The sequence below is a fragment of the Oryzias latipes genome, chromosome 7 (genome assembly GCF_053564925.1).
Source record: "Oryzias latipes strain Hd-rR chromosome 7, Olatipes_Hd-rR_3.1".
In the NCBI taxonomy this organism is placed as follows: domain Eukaryota; kingdom Metazoa; phylum Chordata; class Actinopteri; order Beloniformes; family Adrianichthyidae; genus Oryzias; species Oryzias latipes.
This window is the reverse complement of record NC_136243.1, coordinates 4,054,032-4,074,153: the sequence shown is the minus strand read 5'-3', so window position 1 is coordinate 4,074,153 and position 20,122 is coordinate 4,054,032. Positions and strand designations below refer to the sequence as shown.

The 20,122-nt window shown below is 44.8% G+C and overlaps 1 protein-coding gene across 1 annotated transcript in view; it reads right to left on the bottom strand.

The window, feature by feature from the left end:
* The window catches only part of rtel1 (regulator of telomere elongation helicase 1), a 33,167-nt gene that overhangs the window by 744 nt on the left and 12,301 nt on the right, over positions 1–20,122 (bottom strand). The window contains exons 16-31 of the mRNA XM_011472987.4: positions 16,485–16,617; positions 15,402–15,515; positions 15,283–15,323; positions 15,077–15,162; positions 14,927–15,004; positions 14,767–14,844; positions 13,701–13,847; positions 13,480–13,595; positions 13,193–13,316; positions 12,930–13,095; positions 7,698–7,849; positions 7,508–7,603; positions 1,477–1,699; positions 1,267–1,404; positions 1,072–1,188; positions 49–228 (exon numbers count right to left, since the gene is read on the bottom strand). Of these exons, the coding sequence (XP_011471289.1) occupies positions 49–228; positions 1,072–1,188; positions 1,267–1,404; positions 1,477–1,699; positions 7,508–7,603; positions 7,698–7,849; positions 12,930–13,095; positions 13,193–13,316; positions 13,480–13,595; positions 13,701–13,847; positions 14,767–14,844; positions 14,927–15,004; positions 15,077–15,162; positions 15,283–15,323; positions 15,402–15,515; positions 16,485–16,617 (1,989 nt within the window). The remainder of the gene's footprint in view (positions 1–48; positions 229–1,071; positions 1,189–1,266; positions 1,405–1,476; positions 1,700–7,507; positions 7,604–7,697; positions 7,850–12,929; positions 13,096–13,192; positions 13,317–13,479; positions 13,596–13,700; positions 13,848–14,766; positions 14,845–14,926; positions 15,005–15,076; positions 15,163–15,282; positions 15,324–15,401; positions 15,516–16,484; positions 16,618–20,122) is intronic.

The window sequence follows — 20,122 nt, the reverse complement described above, 5'->3', positions numbered from 1 at the left end:
AGGTTCAAACAAGGCCGACACAGAGCTGGACCTGATCAGAGGACTTACTGGTGAGCAGCTGGAAGTTATCATCTCTCTCCGTGAACAGGCTCACCACCGTGGTCACCAGGTCCTCGTAATTGTCCGTCTTCTTGTAGTTGCTGATGGCGTCAGAGAGGCGAGCGCATCGTTCTGCTCCCAGGGCTTTCTTCACATCGGCAGCAAAGGTGGAGCGGGCCTGGTTCTGTGCTGAGGAACCGGATGACAGTCGCTTGAGTCAGCTGGATCGCTCCAGACCCTGTAAATCTCTATTTTCCTAAACAAATCCCCAAATACACTAAGGGGGACAGGAGCTAAAACCCCTTCCTTCTTCCCCACCATCAGCTGTCGTTGCTTAGCAACAACAAAATGCCTCCAGAGAAGCTACTGAAGGCCACAGGAGAGGCTGAACGGACTGAGGTCCTTCAGAGTTTAGTGGAGATGTGTCTGCTCTCTTCTACGGCGTGAGCTGCTGGGGGGGGGGCGTTGGACTCACGACGCCTCACAGAACCTGGACAATCTTTGTTGTTGTTTTTATTAAGTGTGATCAATGATCTATCTTCTGTCTTTAATAGAGCCTTGGTAATTCCCCTTTGTGGGATCAATTAAGGTCTATTTCTGTTCGCCTTCCAGTCACTCAGAGAACTTCTCCATTCACAGAAGATTACCAAACGAAAACCAAACTCAAGCATCATTTAGATGAACCAGGCAGGCAGATCCTTTCAGCTGCGTGAAGCTCATCTTCTGAGTTCTTATCATAAAGAAGAAGAGGGATGAAGCATGATGTCCATCCAATGCCAAAATAGACTAAGCTCTGATGCCCCAGAGGCCCCGATGTAAACCTGCTGCTCCACTGCAGGACAGACGCTACGTGCTGACCCCAGACCCAACAGATGCACCTGGAACAGGCCAGGAGGTCCCTCCAGTGACCATGGAAACTTTCACCACCATGTCCAAACTCATTCAACACCGTGTTGAGTTCTCTGAGGCTGAGAGTTCTGTCAGAAACACCAGATGAGACACTGAGTTTCTGAGCCGGCCTGTGCTCCTCACCTGCCTGCGGTTCCTTCAAGCCCCCCTGACTGAGGTGCTGCCCTCCTCTGTTGAGCTGCTGAGTATCCAGCTGACTGTAGGCGGACGAGCTGGCGCCCCCCCTGCTGGCCGGCCTCTCTGAAACAAAGCGCAGCCACAGCTCTGCTCAGGTGACTTGTCACTACGAAGAAGGATGAAGCAGGCGAGCTCTGGTACCACTCTGCAGCATCACGGCCTTCTTCTGGTCCTTGGACAGCGAGTGCTCTGGTTTGTACCCACAGCCTTGTCCCGTCAGCTGCTCACATCTCTCGTCAAACCTCCGCTTGTGGTGCGGACGCACAAACTGGTAGAAACCTGCAGCAGAACCCAGACGTGTTACAAACCAGACGGAACAAGAGACAGGAAGGACGGGTCGGACAGACCCACCCCGGAGCAAACTGTGAGTGTTGGCGTCTTCAGAGAGGACGGCCGTCCCGGTCAGCAGGACGTCCAGCTCGTCTGTCTTCTTGTAGGTCTGCAGAGCCTGGACGATGCGGTCAAAGTTCACCTTGCTGAGGGATTTCTTCATGTCTGCCAGGAACAGCTTGGCCCTGGCGGCTTTGTCCTCCTCTGACACGTCCTCAGAGCGACTCTGCTCCTGCACAGAGAGCTGAGGAGGCTTCCAAATAAAAACCCAGCTGACATCAGTTCCAGAAGGCAGAAACATCCGCAGACATCACCAGCACCTAAGCTTTATGGAGCAGGACGGCAGCCTATGAAGAAGCTGCACTGACCAACTGACCAGAGTCTTCACCAAGACCTTCAGCGCCCCACCCTGCCTGACCTCCACCACCATCACCCCCGTCTCCCAGATCCCAGCAGTGGACAGCCCCCTGTAGCTCTCACGCCGTGTTTGGAAAGTGTCTGTCACTCACTTTGGACCCCCTCCAGTTACCCTACGAGACACTGGGATCTCCAGATAACGCCTTCACCCCAACCTCTTATGAGTTACCGAGAGAAGGGGGTGGGTCAGGTGATGCGGCTCCGCCTTCAGCTACATCCTTCCTGAGATGCTTCTGCAGAAGCTCCGACATCTGGGCCTCCTCCGTTCAGGACTCCCTGACCAACTGCTGTCAGAAAGTTCTCTGTCCTCGTTAGTGGGACTTTGGCCACGTCACAGGGGATCAATCCCCAGGGAGAAGGAGGAGAGCATGCCCACGAGTCAAAGCAGTTCTCCTTCTTTAGATATGTATGTATCCACAGCCAGTAAGGATGGGCGTGGCAGGCCCAGTTATAGAAAATTATGTTTGGTACAGAGAAACCACCCATATCGGGATGCAACTGCAAAATCTTAAGTTCCCGTATTGGCTTCTTCCCGAGCCATATAAAGTTGGTAAAGGCCTTTTCCAGATCTCTGTTAGATGTCTTTGATATCTATAGAGGGAGCATCTGCAGAGGATACAAGAGACGTGGCAGAACATTCACTTTGATCAAACTAATTCTACCCAACATCGACAGCAGGAGTTTATGCCATCGCTGTGGATCCTTCTTTATCTGTGTGCAGATGGGGGAGAAGTTCAGTTTTAACATGTCGTTCAGATCTGGAGACATTTTCACACCGAGATACAGCAAACCCCCAACAGTCCATTTGAATGGGAAATCATTGGGAACGTCAGCCTTAGTCAGGCCTCCCAACGGCATAGCTTCTGATTTGGCGAAATTTTCAATGTTAAGAATAGAATGATGTCATCAGCATACAAAGCAATCTTATGCTCCATGTTCCCCAGCGATATTCCCTTAACCTCAGCTTGCACGCGTGTAGTTTCAGCTAGTGGCTCCAATGCTAAGGCAAAAAGAAGTGGGCTAAGAGGACAACCTTGGCACACGCCTCTCGCTAATGCAAATGGTTCAGAGCGGCGACCATTAGTCAACACAGAGGCTGTAGGTGAACGGTATATGGGCTGTATCCACCTCAGGAAGCTCCCCCTGAGTCCAAATCTATGGAGAACGTTAAAAAGATACTCCCACTCTATCCGATCGAAACCCTTTTCGGCATGGAGAGAGACAGCCAGGGCTTTCTGCTTCCTTATTGAGGAGAACTGTATAATATTCAGCAGCCTTCTCACATTGCTGTGGGATAACCGACCCGGCACAAACCCTGACTGGTCTGGGTGAACAAGGGTTGGGAGGAAGTTCTGCAGCCTACGAGCAAGAAGTTTAGAGAGCACCTTGCTGTCAACAGAAATAAGGTTGATGGGTCGATAAGACCCACATATGTCAGCTGGTTTGTCTTTTTTTAAGATCACAGACAGATGTGCATGACTTAATGTGGGGGGAAGGAAGCCTTTCTCAAATGAATCTACAAACATATCTGTTAGTGGACCAACCAGCATCTTACAAAATGTTTTATAGAATTCAGGTCCAAAGCCGTCTGGTCCTGGAGCTTTGCCTCCCTTCAGAGCAGATATGGCCTCAGAGACTTCCTCTTTGCTTGTTGAACTATTTAGAATTTTTTTCCGTTCATCAGACAGAGTAGGACATTTTATTTTGTCACTGTCACTAGGGATTCACATTAACAGCTATAAAGGTCTTGGTAAAATAATTTCATGATTTTGTTTCTATCTGTAGACTTGTTTTGCCTCTTTCCATCCCTATCTAAGAGAGCAGGGATTATGTTGACTTCCATCTTACTTTTAGCCAGTTGCGCAAGCAACCTGCCGGGTTTATTTCCAGATTCAAATAATCTATGTTTAGTGTAAAACGTTGTGTTTGTGCTTTCTTTGTTAACAGCTGGTTTAGGGCAGAGCGAGCTGCTTCCAGCTGCTTTGCTAAAGAGTCACTAGGATGCTGCCTGAACTGAACCTCCAACCCTGCTATATTTTTTCTAGGTCTAATTGTGATTTCAGAGCTTTCTTCTTCTGAGCTGATGTATATGACATGATTGACCCCCATATGTATGCCTTACCCGATTCCCATAGTGTAGAAGGGCTTATCTCTGGAGTTTTATTAATGGCAATAAAACCTTCCCATTCTTTTGTATTATAATCTACAAAATCCTGGCTGCTCAATAAGGTTGGGTTTAGTCTCCAGTGTCTACAGGCTGGGTCTAGGTAGGGAGGTGAGAGAACTATGCTAACCGGAGCATGATCAGAGAGGAATTTAGTGCCAATTGTACAGTTTTTTATCCTGTCTGAGAAAGAAAATAGTCTATCCGGATGAAAACTTGATGTGGGATTGAAAAAAATGAGTCATGTTTATCTTTTGGATGCATAATTCGCCACACATCATGTAGGTTCAGGTCACTGAGAAATCCTAACATTTTTCTCAGATTTCTTGAGGTGGTCTGCACGTAGGGAGACATGTCTGCTTTTGGGTCTGACACACAGTTGAAGTCACCTCCTAAAAGTGCATATGAGGATGAGAAGGAGTTCAGGTCTGAGATGAGTTGAGGGAGAAAAGAAGGATCGTAAACATTAGGTGCATAAACACATCCAAAGACGACCTGCTCCCCATACAGGTGACCAGATAGGAGTATATAACGCCCTTGGCTGTTACCTCTTTTTCAAAGCTGAAAGGTAAACTATGGTGAAGGGGAATAGCAACTGCTCTGCTTTTTGAATTAAAAGATGAATGAAACACCTGTCCCTCCCAGCTCCTCCTCAGTTTGACATGTTCTGTATCTGAAAGGTGAGTTTCCTGGAGCATGGCCATCTGACATCTCTCCTTCCTGAGAAAGGATACGCTCTTCTGGCGTTTGATAACATGGTTGAAGGCTGAAGGACCGCTCCGCTCCTTTAAGGCTGAAGCAGAGCGTGGCGGGGTAGCGCATGGAGAACCGGACCTCGCCCTGGATCAGGCGCTGGCACGTTCCGTTAAACGTCTGTCGGGCTTCAGGCACCTGAGCCGACAAGTCCTGACGAATGTGGATCCTGCTGCCTTTGTAGAGGATCTCTCCTTTCTCCCTGGCCGCTGTAAAGATCTGCTGTTTGTCAGTGAAGTTATGCAGCTTGATGATGACGGGTCTGCAGCGGTCCTCCTTTGGCGGGCCGCGAGGCGCGGTGCGCCCTGTCCAAATTTAAAACCCCGCGCTTGGTCTCCATCCCTAGAACCTCTGGGAGCCAGGATTTGAAAAATGTCACCGCAAGGCCACCTCTTTCAGACCAATTATCCTGATGTTTTCCCTGCGGCTGCGGTTCTCCCCATCGTCACACCGCCCCGTCAGAGTTTTCACTTTCTACTGGAGTTCAGTGACTTGGTTCTCCAGGGATGTAATACGGTCCTGGGGCCTCATTTATAAAGGTTGCGTACGCACAAAATAAGGCGTACGCCATTCTCTACGCAATAGTTGAGATTTATAAAAAGCAAACTTGACGGGAAAATGTGCGGTCCTTCACGCAAGCTCTGACCCAGGCGTACGCACAAAAACGGGTGAAATGAGAAACGGCGACACCGTCGGCAGATGGAATAAACACGTGAAAGTGAAAATGACAATGCTGCCTCTCATAAATAACATGAAGACTTCACAAAGAAAGTCTTAACAGCTACACCAACACCCGTTTGATCGATCAGCAGTGAAACAAACAAAAAAAAAATCAAACGAAAATTACAACAGAAATTCAAATGAACACTTATTTGCAAAAAGAAAAGTGAAATATGTTCTGCAATATTGGCATGTTGTGCAATTCATCCTCATAAATAATATAGTTAACAGAACGAAATAATGTACAAAACTGATATTCTCGTCAATGTGTCCGTCTGGAGGAGCAGATATAGGTGCAGACAGATGGATAGATAGAGAGAGATGCATTAATTGTCCACTGGGGAAATTTGTTTTCATAGTAAAACATTTCTTCATAAGCTACAGAATTATGGTATTCATGCATATGCCTTTAGTCTGTTTTATTTTTGATAAAACAATGTATGGCGTATGTCTCAACCATTCAGAAAGCAACAAGAAATTACATTTGCGCTGAACAATTTCCCATTTCCACGTCGATTATTCCCGACATCTGTAGCTTGTCAGATGTAATTAAATGGATGGAAATAAAATGCCCCATCACAATGCGTAATGACGCACAATGGCTGATCTTGCGCTCTTAGAAGATGTGGTAAATGGAAGAATTCGGAGTGAACGCATCTTTAGACAGCAAGAAGACTTGCTGGCAAACGAGGACGAGTGGCTTATGAGCCGGTTCCGACTTCCTCTGCGGGCTTTTGGGGGTGTGTCACCCGGTGCATCTGGCACGTCGGTGTCCCCCTGCGCCTCAGTCACCACTCCACTTAAGGGATTCCCCAATTATTGCCGCCAGTCTCTCATCAGGAGGGGTCAGCTCCGGTGTCCCCCCCCCCCCCCCCCACACACACACACCCGTGGCAGACACGGGTGTGTGTGTGTGTGTGTGTGTGTGTGGGGGGGGGGGGTTCAGCGCTAGACGTTTTTTTGCCTTGACTTTGATGTCCGATCTTTTCTTTTTTATTTCGGCCACGGTCCGAGGTTGTGAGGCTACAGCATTTTCGGCGTCTGCCGCCGTCTGCCGCTCACGTGCCTTTTTGGCATTAGTAATGCCCACACTGTGCCCTCCAAACAACATTATTCTCCTCTTTTCCACCTTGCCAACGATAACTTCTACTTCACATTGAGTGAAGTTACGTTTTTTTGATTTTCTCTCTGTGTTTGCCATGATTTCGCAATCAATGAATATTCATTTGTGGGCGTTTCACGGACTATTTATGGGCAACTATGGGCGTGTCATGAGGCCGCAAAAGCTGCGCTGCATTTAGAATTGGTTGTGATTTATTGAGGGAGAGATGCGTAGGATGTGCGTGCGCACGGTTTTATAAATCCGAATATTTCTGTGCGTACGCACGTCCTATGTTTCATCCGTACGCCACTTCTGACGCAAATCCTACGCAAAGTTTTATAAATGAGGCCCTTGGTCTTCAGAAATGCGGTTCTCTGATTTGGTTCTCCTCCTGGTGTTGTCATCTCTACGACCATTCAGTCTGTCCAGGGTAGATCGCAGATCCAGGAGTTTCTCCTCCATCAGCTCGCCGATCCTCTCTCTCTGTCACACTTTGGACGATGGAGGCTGCAGCGCTGCTTTCCAAGCCAGCATTTATGCTAGCTGGCTGCGGCGGCGACGGTTTGGAGTCAGAGCGAGTTTTCTTAGACATATTTTGGAGCAGATCGTTCAGGTTGAAATAAAGGCTTAGAAAATGGAAATTTAAAAGATATCCGGGATTTTAAAAAAATAAGCAGGTTAAATTCAAACTTATGGCGGGAGGCTGGCGACGTACGACCTCTCACTCCAAAACAGCATTTTTGTGTATTTACTTTGGACTCTCCAGTTTTCTGCAGTTGCTGGAAATATTACTGCCTTTGACCAGCGAATGACCTCAGCTTACATATATTCTTTGCATCAAATAAAGCCAATCGATGTTTCCTTATTAATGATTTGTTCATCTTCATGAAACCTACCTGATGCTGCACCAGCTTTATTTTCCGTTTTCCTCCTCGCAGTTCGTCTTCCATCCTTTTGTCGTTCTGAAGAGCCAGCGTGGACAACCGACTCGTCTTTGAACACAAACAAATCACAGTCCGATCAACTACAACGTGTTTTCTGGAGATAACCAGGACATTTCCTAAGAACCAGTCTCTGTAAACCCACTTTTTGCTGCCCCAGAGTACCGCTGTCTCCACAGAAACTGTCCTCGCGCTGCAGAGCGTCCAGCAGGCTGGCCGGCCTCCTCTGAGTCTCCCGTACCTCACACTCATAGTTGAGGCAGATGTTGGCCACCCCACCACCTCTGCTTTGTTCATCTGATCAAAGAGCAGCAGAAGACATCATGAAGCTCCAGCGTACCGGAGCAGCATCCACCCCAGCCCCGGCAGCTCTCAGCCTAAGAGGGGTTTTTAACTACCACTACATTATAATGAAATATTCAATATTTCCCCTCATTTGAATCCTATTTTGACCACATTTATCTTAAATGTTAGAAAGCAGCTTCGTTGTTGAAATGAAGGTTGGGTTCCCCTCTGCAGGGGCCTTTGGGACAGAACTCACACATAGATGTTAACATCCGGACAAAAAAGGAATTTTTCTCACACGTTTCTGAACATTTCAGTCATGAAAAGCGTTGAAAAATAACCTCCTTTCAAATCTATTCAGAGAAACTGACGAGCCGAAGAGCACAAGTTCTTCTCTCCATCTCAGTCCCTCTGGTTTAGAGGAGGAGAAGCTCCCTGTAGATTCTTTCCTCCAGATGAAGAGCATCCACACTCATAAATGTATGTCTGTGTTTCTGTAAACTGGAAAATGTTTAACCCTTGTGCTATCCTAGGCACTTTAACGTTGGGAGTTGGGTCATCTAGACCCACTAGACCAGGGGTGGCGAACAAGTTTGACACCAAGAGCCGAATTTTTTCACTGTGAGAGTCAAAGAGCCACACTACACACTGACCTGCCAAGACGCACACACACACACACACACACACACACACACACACACGCAATTAAAGCCGTATTATTGTCCATAACACACTCCTCTCCCTACAACAGGACAGCAAGTATTGTACTTGTGTTTATTTCAATGAAAGAGTCCACCCTCAATACAAACATCAATGCAGCTTAGCCAGAGTTAACACAGAGACTACCCTGGAGGTCAGATACCCCCTCCACACACACAGGCACCTCTCTCTCATTTCATACACACACTCTCTCTCTTCATCTCACTCTTTTCTCTGCCTCTCTCTGACACACAACTACTCAGTGACGGGCAGTAAGGTTGATGCCGGTGAAAATGTGACTCCTCTGAAGTCAGATTTATGATGATAAAACTGAATATTTCATCGTTTATCCAACAGCATTTAACTGGTAATTCTTGGTGTCTCAACATTCCTCTTTCAATGATACTTACACCAACAAATACACAAACATCTGGACAGAGTATCCTTCTGGTGTGTGTCAGTCATATTCACAATAAACACATTAAAGACATTACATGTCAGTTGTGTGCAACTTAAATTAATTTTGACCCTCATTAGAATATCTTGCTTTTATATGTTTTTTTATTCAAAATTGTATGACTGACATTTGCATCAAAAGCAAATAATTTATTAAATATTAATACATTGCAATGAATCAGTTTATACTAAGGAGTAATATTCCAACAAGTGCTGATTTATAATTTAACTGACTGCGTCATTCACGTCCCCTCCTTTCTGCTCACATTAGGAAGTCGGTAACTTCGATACACACTCATTCAGCCAAACGGCATGCATCTGAATTCTGCTAACAGCTACCTGGCTCATGGTTTTACCCGGAAATCCCCCCCCCCCTTCCCATGAGTCTTAGGGGCAGAAGGCGGGGCTAAGCCCCAGGCCAGTTGTAGCCTCTCTGATCAGCTCCTTTACCTGAGTGTCGCAGTGGCGCCACCAGGGGGTGGCCACCCCTCTCCTACACCTGGCCACCCCAGTGGCCACTATAAGCTGTGGTAGCATCAGTTGTGCATTTCATCCCAAATGCACAGCCAGCAAGCGGGCAAGTTGCTCTGATCACCTGAACACCTCCTCCCCTCCCAGCTGCCTTTGAGTGTGCAGACATCTAAAGACGAGCCGCTGGACGCAGAATATTATATGTATAAGACGTAGGGTTCATTTCCGCGTTCGAACCCCCAGAGCCTCCGGGCTGGTTAGACAAAAGAACCAGTCTCAGTTCCTAAAGATGAACTTTCTTTATTACTTTTTCCTTAAGTCCAAAACGGCGACTGACCGCGTGTGTATGCGCTCCACACTCACACGCGCTCTCCCCCCTCTCTTCCTGCATCGCGCGAGCACCAGTTTCTGCACGCACGCACACACACACACACACACACACACATGCGCGCGCGCACACAATCACACATCCCAAAACACTACATTTCTTTTCATGCCTGTTAAATATTTTCAGTGGTGTCTTTTAACAATCTCTTTACTGTACTTTAGATCACCTGATCTGTATTTTGCGCAAATACTTTGTGCAAATACGCCACATCATCAGCGGTGGTGGATGTGCCATTACTTTTTATTAATATGTGAAAAAGAATGGCCCTGTCACACCGCCTCTCATTTTTATGGCACTATTTAAGCACTGGTTGTTGTGTTACCACAACATTTTGATGGGTTTTTGTCCTGTTTCCACAGAGTTACCTATAGTCATTAGTTGATGCTTGTGTAAGTCAATTTTCAGAGAATGAAGAGAAATTCAACATATATTCTTATTTTAAGAAGAAAAGTACAGCAGAAGGAGCGAAAGAGATGGTAGGGGAGCAACAGAGGTGTAGTGAGGAGGAGGAAGATGAGACAGAGCAGCATGATCCACAGCCAGCATGAATGACAGAAGAGAACGAGGAAGACGGCATCTGATGAGGGACAGTCAGCATCATTGTTCAGAGAAACAAGGCAGAACTCAGCAAAAAGTCTTCCACCTGTTCCTGGAACAACTGGTGAAGTTAAAATTAATGCAGTGCTTTTCAACCAGTGTGCCGCAGCGCACCAGTGTGCCGTGGGAAATTACCGTCATTAACTGATCTAAAACATTTTCCATCTCCAGGATATCAGCTCTGTGTTCATCCAAACAGCCCCTGATAAAACACTTTGAAATTAGGAATATGAAAGATCGTAAATACTTTTTTCTTTGTGTTTATTTCATTCTATTAAAAATATTTTGATAAGAATGGGAGTACCCCGATTTAGCTGCAGTTTTAACTGTTTTCTGAAAGGCCCCGCCCCTTTTACTGTCTCCACCAATCATTCTAGGAGGCTTAATCACATGTCATCAGTCTGACCAATCAGAAGTGGTTAAAGTCTTCACATCCTTGTTCTGATTCTGCTCATAAAGCCGCTCAGTTCCAAGAAAAGTACCAGATAAAGCTCGTCTTTAGTGGTGTAGCTTTCCACAGAATCCGGGATCAGACCGTGAAAAGTGAACAAAACCATGAAGCTCAGAGACGCTATTTTTGCGTTTGGCGGCTGTTTACATCTCCCATGATGCATTGGGTTAAAGTGACAGCGTCTCAGCGCACAATGAGTCTATCCTCTTAACGTCTTGTAACAACAACGAACACACATCAAACAGTTTTTGAATCTTTTCACTTAACTTTTATTACATCAGCTTTTTCTGCCACAATTATCACAAAAATGCATGTGAGATTGCAGAGGGACTGTAGGTCAATACAGACTATGAGTTTCTCCTTTTTTTCTAAAATTTTTTTTACATCTTTTTTTGCTGGTTTGCCGCGGGATTTCTTTTAAGGTTAAAGTGTGTTGTGGCTCAAAAATGGTTGAAAAACACTGGCCTAATGATATCTACTAGAATTTACAGTAGTATCAACTATAAGTTAATGTTTTAGAAAAAAATCAGTAGGCATTTAACTTTCTGTTGATTTTCTAAAGGTTGTTTTACTACGTTTAGTAGAATGAATTTAAAAAATTTAGCTCATGGTTTTTGTGTGCCACCCCAAGATTTAATGTGGCCCCCTACCGGCCACCCCCATGAAAAATTTCTGGAGGCGCCACTGGAGTGTCGGTCAGAACGGACCGATATCTGTTCTCTAAATTATAACAGGGCCTTCTTTCAGAGAGATTTCTGCTCATTTATCTCCGGTTCTCTCGCTGCCTCCTCAGTGACCAGCAGGGATCTCAGGGAGTCTGTCTCTGCATTAAAGGATCCATGAGAAAAGGGATCTGCGGTCGTTTCCGTCCAGTTGCGCAAGCAGCGTCACGTTCTGCGCTTCATTCATTCTGATTGCAGCTTTCTGCTGTGAGCTCCACAAAGAAGGAAAGTGGGATGATTGCCGTTTTGAATGTGCACGTTGAAAAGCTTCAACTTGTTAATGAAGGAGACAATTTGTGTCAGATCAGGAAGTTTTTCATTTTCTCCGGGATACGTTTTGTTCTTTTCTGCCATGACCAATGTTACTGCTCCCAAAAGCTCATAATGATAAACATAGTGAGTTGCCATTCTGTTCAGTAAAAAGTAAGAATCTTCCCGTTCTTCCAGAAACATCCTGTGTTTATCTGTATACTTTACCATTTTGACCATGAGGGTAACGGTCTGCACGCACATAAATCTTTATGTATGTGTTCCGGCAGTGGGCGTAACCCGCGCAAATGATTGGCGGTCACGTATGTGTCGGGAGCAGAATCAAACACACACACGCTACCAAATTACTTTTATTATTAATGTATTTATTTTAATACCCTCTGATGGTTTGAGTGTGGTTTAAGAGGGAAAAAATTATGAGATGAGGCACAGTATATGGAAAATATGACGAGACGCAAAGAGCCGCACGCTCATTGTCCAAGAGCCGCATGCGGCTCGAGAGCCGCGTGTTCGCCACCCCTGCACTAGACAGTGCTCTGAACCTTTTTTCTTCAATGATTTGTGATCTTCACTGGTGTCCATGGATTACATGAAATCTTTCCACCTTAATCCACCTTTTTCATGATAGGGAGAACACGTCAATGTAAGTGCGGGTCATCTAAGATAGCACAAGGGTTATGAAACACTCTTCCTAAATTCAGCTGCAGCTTCTGACAGCAGCTCATCCACCTAGTAGGTGTAGCGGTCTTGAGAGCTTTTATGAAACTCATTTCTGTTTTTTGGAGAAATACATACACTCTTTTTTTTTTTTTTTTTTTTTTTGCAATTTTGATGAGTAAAAGAAATAAAACAAATGAAATGGTTGGATTGAAAGTCAAGCAGGAAAAGAAGTTGTTAAAAAACAGAGCAGACATTTCTGGAAGAGGAAGTCTCTGGGTCAGATGTGAAGGCAGGTCTGACCTGTTCACAGGGAACCATCTTCTCTGTTCCTTGCATGTATGAACAGTTTTGTGCCTGACTTAAACATGAGAAACTTACCGAGTTTCCTCCTTTTCAGGCTGGGCAGGTGAACATCCAGCGCCTTTGCTTTTTGCCCACAGGAGCCTTGTGAAGACGAGCAGGAAGCCGCTTTAGTGAGATCTGTTCCTGGTGCCTGAGCCGCGGTGCCGCTTTCTGCTGCGGCCGTCTTCAGGACCACAGGCCTCTGGCACATTCAGACACAGCAGCCACACATGGGTTACCTCTGCCAACCGTTGCTCTACATCAAGTCATCCAGCAGAAAACACACAAAAGCAACCCACCAGCTTCTGCGCCACCCTAAAGAACTGCGACACATCCCGAACCACATTCCCAAAGCCGTCGTAGACGCGCACGTGAGGCTTGACCCACGAGGGGAGCAGCGCCCGGGCATCCGAGCTCTTGAACCTGAGAGGAAAGTCACAAGCTGCTTCTGCTAAAATGTACAGTAACATGAAAATCTATGTAACTGTACATTGATGTTAAATAATTATGAAAACAATAATCAGGACTTTTATGATACTGTAAGCAACGGCGGGGAGTTAGGACGAAGAAGAGCAGCAGGTCTGACCTCTGATCACACAGGAAGATGGCCCCATAGTCCTCTTTGTGGCGAATGACTCTGCCGATGGCCTGGTTCACGGCCCGGAAGGCCTGCTGCCGGTACCACTCTTGCCCCAACAAGTACTGAGCCCACACAGAGGACAAACACTCACACACATTTGACAAAACTGAGCGGCAGAAAATCCACTCAAGCTTCCAGCAGTCAAACGGGGGAGCGCCTCTCCTTACCCTCACTCCTGGAGCTTTGTTTTTGCTCATCTCCTCTAAAAACTGCATCTTTAAAATGACACGAGGGTCCATTCTGGGAGGGAAAGGAAGGCCCGTGATGATGACGCCACGACTAAAGGTGTCGGCAAAATCCAAACCCTCGCTCGCCTGAAAAGCAGAGAGGAAACACAAATGTGCCGTTTGCTGAGAGCTGTCCATCAAACGTTTCGTTTGTTTAGCTGAAGAGTGGCACGCCATGAATGTGGTCCAGAAACAGGGTGGCTCTACAAGCTGCAGAAGAAGAAGCTGCTGAGACGTTCACGGGTCTGACAGTGAACGAATGGAGGTCGGAGCAGTCGAGGAAGCTCTGGATGCAGCAGCAGACGGCCTGAAGCCCAGTGACCATCCAATGAGGAGGCCTCAACACAAGCATCAGCTGCAAATGGAAACTCCTCCCAGGGTTAGCTCCTCCCCCTTCATCAGGGAGCTACTTGGGGAAAAAAACTATTGGAATTAGAAGCTGCAGATTTTGAACGGCGTTCGCATGGCGAGTTAGCAAAAGTGGCGTTCTCCTGTTCCTCGCACATTTTCTGACCAGAATATTGTGAACGTTTAATCCCTGGCTCAAGCCAATAGAAACAATAGAACATAATGTGACTATGTTAGCAACCTGACTTTTAAAACAGTAATTAGTTACAGTTACTAGTTACATCAACAAAAAAGTAATTGAGTTAGTCAGTTACTGTATCTTAAAAGTAATTAGTTACTCAGCAAAGTAACTACGGTCGTAAATTCTTAGAGATTATGAATTGTTATGAGATGCCCACAAACATGACAAATAACTGAAGTGCAGCAATAATAACAACAACAATAATAATAACAATAAAAAATAACAACAACAATGATAACAACAACAACAATAATAATAACAATAAAAAATAACAACAACAACAATAACAACAATAATAATAACAATAAAAAATAACAACAACAATAATAACAACAACAGCAACAACAACAATAATAAGCTTCAATTGAGTGCAACAACAGAAAACACAGCAGCACGGCTGCAGCAGCAGTTCCTCACCTTCCCACGACACACAGCAAAGAAGCTTCCTCCTTTGGATGCAGGATCACTGACCTTGTTGTAATATCCATCAATGATCTGAGAGACAACCGAGACAGACCAATGTGTGATGGATCCACGCAGAGCCCGGTTCTAACGGCACAGAATCAGAGCGGCTCACCTCGGAAAAGGAGCCTGACCCCTTAGGCTCTACAAACATGGGCTTGACGTTTTCAATGCGATCAGCATGTCCGTTAGCCTGGTGAGTGGAAGCAGGGACGTGCTCTCAGGTTTGCATGCCAAATTACTGAAATGTGCTGAGTCAGCTTACTTTCCAGAAGTCCAGAGTTTTTTCCATTAAGGGAAAAGAAGGGAAAAACACCAAGAGCCCATGAGGAACAACTCTGCTGAAGTTGGCTGAGAAGAGAAAAGACCAAATCTCACATCCACACACAAGAGGAGACCGCGCTCCCTAAAAGCATCCGATCCAAAACGGAAGAACAAAGATGGCGTCGTGTGTCGTCTGTCCGAGCTTACCGACGGTGTTTCCTAAAGACGACATGTTTTCTGGGACGAACCTGGAAGGACGGGAAGAATCATCAGTGGGGCTGTGAGGAAGCAGAGACTCCTCAAACAACGCTGGCACCAACACTCACCTCCTGTCAAACGCTGAACTCAGCGGGACGCCATCAGGGCCTCTATCCACCACGCTGACAAAGATCTGGTCTCGCTCGATCACATGACTGTTCTCCAGAGAAACGGGGAACTCTCTGCAGCGAACAAACCAAACTCCGTCAGACCTCAGAAAAATAGCTCTGATATTGCTCATCGTCTTTTTTTTTTTGCTCCTCTACTTTTAGCTTGAGGTTGTGGGGGCTGTAAGCTAGCTGGAGAGAGTGAAAACAAAGGAATGATGGGATATTAGGGGTTACTTCTGCGCCCACAACTCAGAGGTGAATTTCTGATGAACTCCTGCTGCTCTGCAGAAACTATGTCCTAGAAAATGACACAGGTTTTTAGATTTGGGTAAAAACAGCATCATCATGATTAAAGGACCACTGGGAATGCTTTTAAATAGATCCAAATATGATCAGAGTGGAGTTTTCTTCTACTGTAGGCTGGTCCTTTGTTTGGGCGTCCAGCCTTAGCCTAAAGATAGTTGGGAAAGGCTGCAGGTGCTTCTCATTCAGGACGTTTCTGCTCTAAGGATTCAGACTTTCCTGTAAATCTTCTAAAATGGTTTTGATCAACAGCTGAAGCAGTTTTAAAGCTGGCCGTTTCCTGTATGTGTTTTCTTTCAACTTTCCATCTTCTGCAGATGCAAGTCATTTACAGTTTAAAGAGGCAAAACGGAGAAAAGAAATCTAATCAAAGCTGACTGAGAAAATAAAACTCAACTGAAACATCCTCGCTGCAGGAAGGAAGGCGTCATTAGACTCAGCTATTAGACTCTACAATGCCTCACAGACACTACTAGACACTTCATGGTGTTTATCCATGATGTTTTAGTGCCATTTACTCTCTGTTATGGTAACAAAGCAACTTCTCCATTGTGGGATCAGCTAAGTTCTACTTATTTAAAGCAGAATCTTATTAAATCTGCAGACATGTAAACAAAGGAAAAAAAGGAGATTTCCTTATTCAAACTGGAAATCACAGGACTCACAAAAATGACTGACAGCAGCATCTTTGTGCCTTTTCCTGTGAGCAGAAATGAAAAAGGCTGGACAGAAACTCACATCCTCATCTCAGAGGTGAATGAAGAAAGAGGGGAGAGGGTCCCGCTGGTCAGAATGATGCAGCGGACTCCCTGACGTTCCAGGTCCTGCATGCTGAAGCCCGGAGAGAAGCACCAGTAACTCAGAATGTTCCCTGTAACACACAGACCACACATCTACACATGTCTGCACACACAACAGCACAAACACACAAAGCAGATTCCTAAAAAAAAAGATGCATGTTTGAAAGCTGAAGAGCTGAAAGAAACTTCCGCCTGGAGGGAAATTCATGCCTTAATGCTAGATTATTTGGAAAAACTGAACAAAGTTAAACAAATATATCCAATAAAAACAAGAATCTGATTTAAATGACATAGGACAGATGAACTAAATGCAATTTAATATCGTTTTAAAATAGGGTTTATGGATAAAAAAGACTTTCAAAGGTCTGTAAAGGTCAGAAAAAGGTCAACCAAAACAGAGGCTCAATTCAAACTTTTATTTCAGACTCAGGTGGTCCATAGGAGGAAAAGAGAATAAAATAAAACATAAGATACAAATACAGTATTTATAATAAAAAGTAAAAAGATATAACTTAAAAAGAGTATAATCGCTGTATCCAGTGTTTCCTCAGGGCAGAAGTGTAGCGGCATGAGCTTCTTTTGGGATCAGTCAGAGACATGATAATTGAGTTCTTAGATTTGTCCAGGCGTTCCATGAGGCTGTAAGTTAGCTTACGCAGTAGAGCTTCACAGGTGGGGATGTGAGCGTCCACAAACAGCTGACTGGCTCTGTACCACCTGGGCACCTGTAGCAGAAGCCTAAAAGCATCATTATAGGCCACTAAGAATTTGTGGAATGTCCCACGTCCATAGTTCCACCAAAGAGGGGCCGTATACAGAGGAGTGCAGTAAGCTCTGAACAGCGAACACTTCACTTGAAGAGAACATGCACTGAGTTTTCTCATCAGCATATTTGCCTGAGCATAGAGTTTACAGTACTGTCTCTGAATGTCTCTATCATCCCTCCAATCGTCAGTAATGAAATGTCCAAGATATTTGATAGATGATGTTTGTTCCAGAGGCGTTCCACAAAGCTTAAAAACAGGAAAGTTTACATTTCTGTCGTCTTTGGTCCTTACGATCATTACTTTGCTTTTGGAGGGATTGTATTTTATGTCAAAGTCTCTGCCATAGTCAGAACAAACTTTTAAAAGTGTTTGTAACCCAGCACTGTAGGGGCTAAAAATGACAAGGTCATCAGCATACATAAGATGATTAAAGGTTTGACATCCAACAAGACATCCAGTTTTGCACAGATTCAGATTAGTGGATAGGTCATGAATATACACATTGAATAGAAATGGAGAGAGGATCCCCCCCCCCTGTTGAACTCCATTGCTTACATAAAAAGGCTCTGATAAGACATTGCCCCATTTGACTGCCATTGTTTGATTAGCATACCAGAAAGCCAGGAGTCGTACAAGATATTTGGGCACTCCTCGATTAATTAGCTTCTGAAAAAGCTTGAGGTGGTTGACCCTGTCAAAGGCCTTAGTGGCATCAATAAAACACAGAAATACAGATGTATTCAGATGCAGGTATTTCCCAACTATTTCCTGGTACGCGTAGATACACATATCAGTGCCGAGGCTTTTTTTAAAACCAAATTGGTTCTCACTTGTTAAAAGATGCACTTCGAGTCTAGTCAATAAAACATATTCTAAAATTTTTGAAATGTTGCTGGAAAGGGCAATCGGTCTGTAGTTCGACAGACTATTTAAACTGGCGGTCTTGTCTTTGATGACGGGAATTAATACAACTGAGAGAATTGAATCAGGCAGGACTCCATGGGTTAAAAAGCCAGTGAAACACATGGCCAGCAGGGGCAGTAATTTAAAACTTGAATATTTTAGATGCTCGACTGTGATGTCATCAAGACCACATGCTTTGCCTTCTTTTATCTTTGAAATTGCATCTTGAATCTCACTTGCACGAATAACCATTGTGTCTGTAAAATCCACATTGTCAATAGAAACTGCATGACTTTTTACCGAATTAAGCAGGTCAGAATAATGCTTACGCCATAAATCAGCAATGTTATCAGCACCACATACACCTTCAATGTTGGATGGCAATGAAGTTTTACGATTATTCATAGAATTAACCTCCTTCCAGAATTTATGGTAATCATTATTTTGTAGACCTCTGGCCAGAGAGTCTGCTCTCATCATGTTTTCTTGCCTTTTGAGAATGCGAAGTGAATATTTGAATCTAGCAGTAGTCATTTTCTTGCTCTCAAACAAGGCACCTTGACGAGGCTTCCCAGCTTCATGCCAGAGTCTGAAAGCGTCCCTGGCTGCAGCATGATGTTCAGCTACAAAGTCATTCCAGCCTGGCTTGACAGTCCAGCTTTTAAGACTCCTGCTTCGTAGGCAAAGACTACTATCTTTTACAGCTTTTACTATATTTTCATAGAGTTTACACAATTCATTGCAATGAGTAGTATTTTTGCAGTTTGGATCACAGCATGCCAGCGCATCCCTGGGCAATTTTACAGCCTGCAGCTGAGCATCGGTGGTTGCCGTATATTTATTGATGTCCTCATTTGTAACTTTGGACCAATCAAGTTTATCTGTAAGATCGTTATTATCTTTCGCCACAAGAGATGGTACATTTGCCACATTTAAGGAGAAGATTATTGGTATGTGATCAGAGGTAGCCAAGTTATACAGGATTTCTATGTTACTCAGAGAAGCATGAGCATCCGTAGTACAGATACAGTGGTCCAGCCATGAGGTGGAATGCCAGGCATCACTGATATAAGTAAAGCTTGTATCTGGGAGAAGTATTTTACTTGATAAGGTGAGATTATTTTCTTCACAGTAAGAAGTTAAATGATTACCAAATATTGATGAGTCATCTGAGAGATCAGCATTAAAATCTCCCATAACAAACACACAAGTGGAGCTGCTATCCTCAATATATGCTTTTATGAATGCTAATTTGTGCAAGAATTCGTCCTCCAATAGATTAGACTCATAGGGCATGTAGACATTTAGAATTGTAAATTTCTTTTCATCAATGTCGATTTCCAAGCCAACAGCCCAATCAACATTAAGCCTCACAACATTAACAGCAGCATCATACTTAACATTGATCATCAATGATAAGTTCACTGTGTTTTTCAACCTTTTTTAGTTCAGATCGTTTGATCCTCAGACGGCTGAACGACTCGGTGTGACAGCTCCATCACTCAGGCAGCTGCTACAACCCCCCCCCCCCCCCACGCCTCTGCTGCTCACCACTGTGAGGCTTGTTATCGCCGCTTTGCTCGTTTGGTGTCAGACATCGTGTTTGCTCTTCATCAGACCAAACTATCTGTTTATGTGTTCTACTGTCGTCCTATCACCAGAGGATCACAGAGGACAAACACCTTTCTGACTAATTCTGCCTTTTTTTACTCTTGTTTATCATGTGTCTAATGAAACCGGATGAAATCTCATTTAAATGTTTCCCATTCATTATCAAAGAGCAGCTCCGTGTTGAATGTGATGAAAACCAACAGCCCAGCAGGAAGAAGCTGCATTTTACTGGTCAGTTCAAATGGCCCAAGCTGATGTCAGATCATTGACTGTATAAGGGAGCTGGACTGAGTGA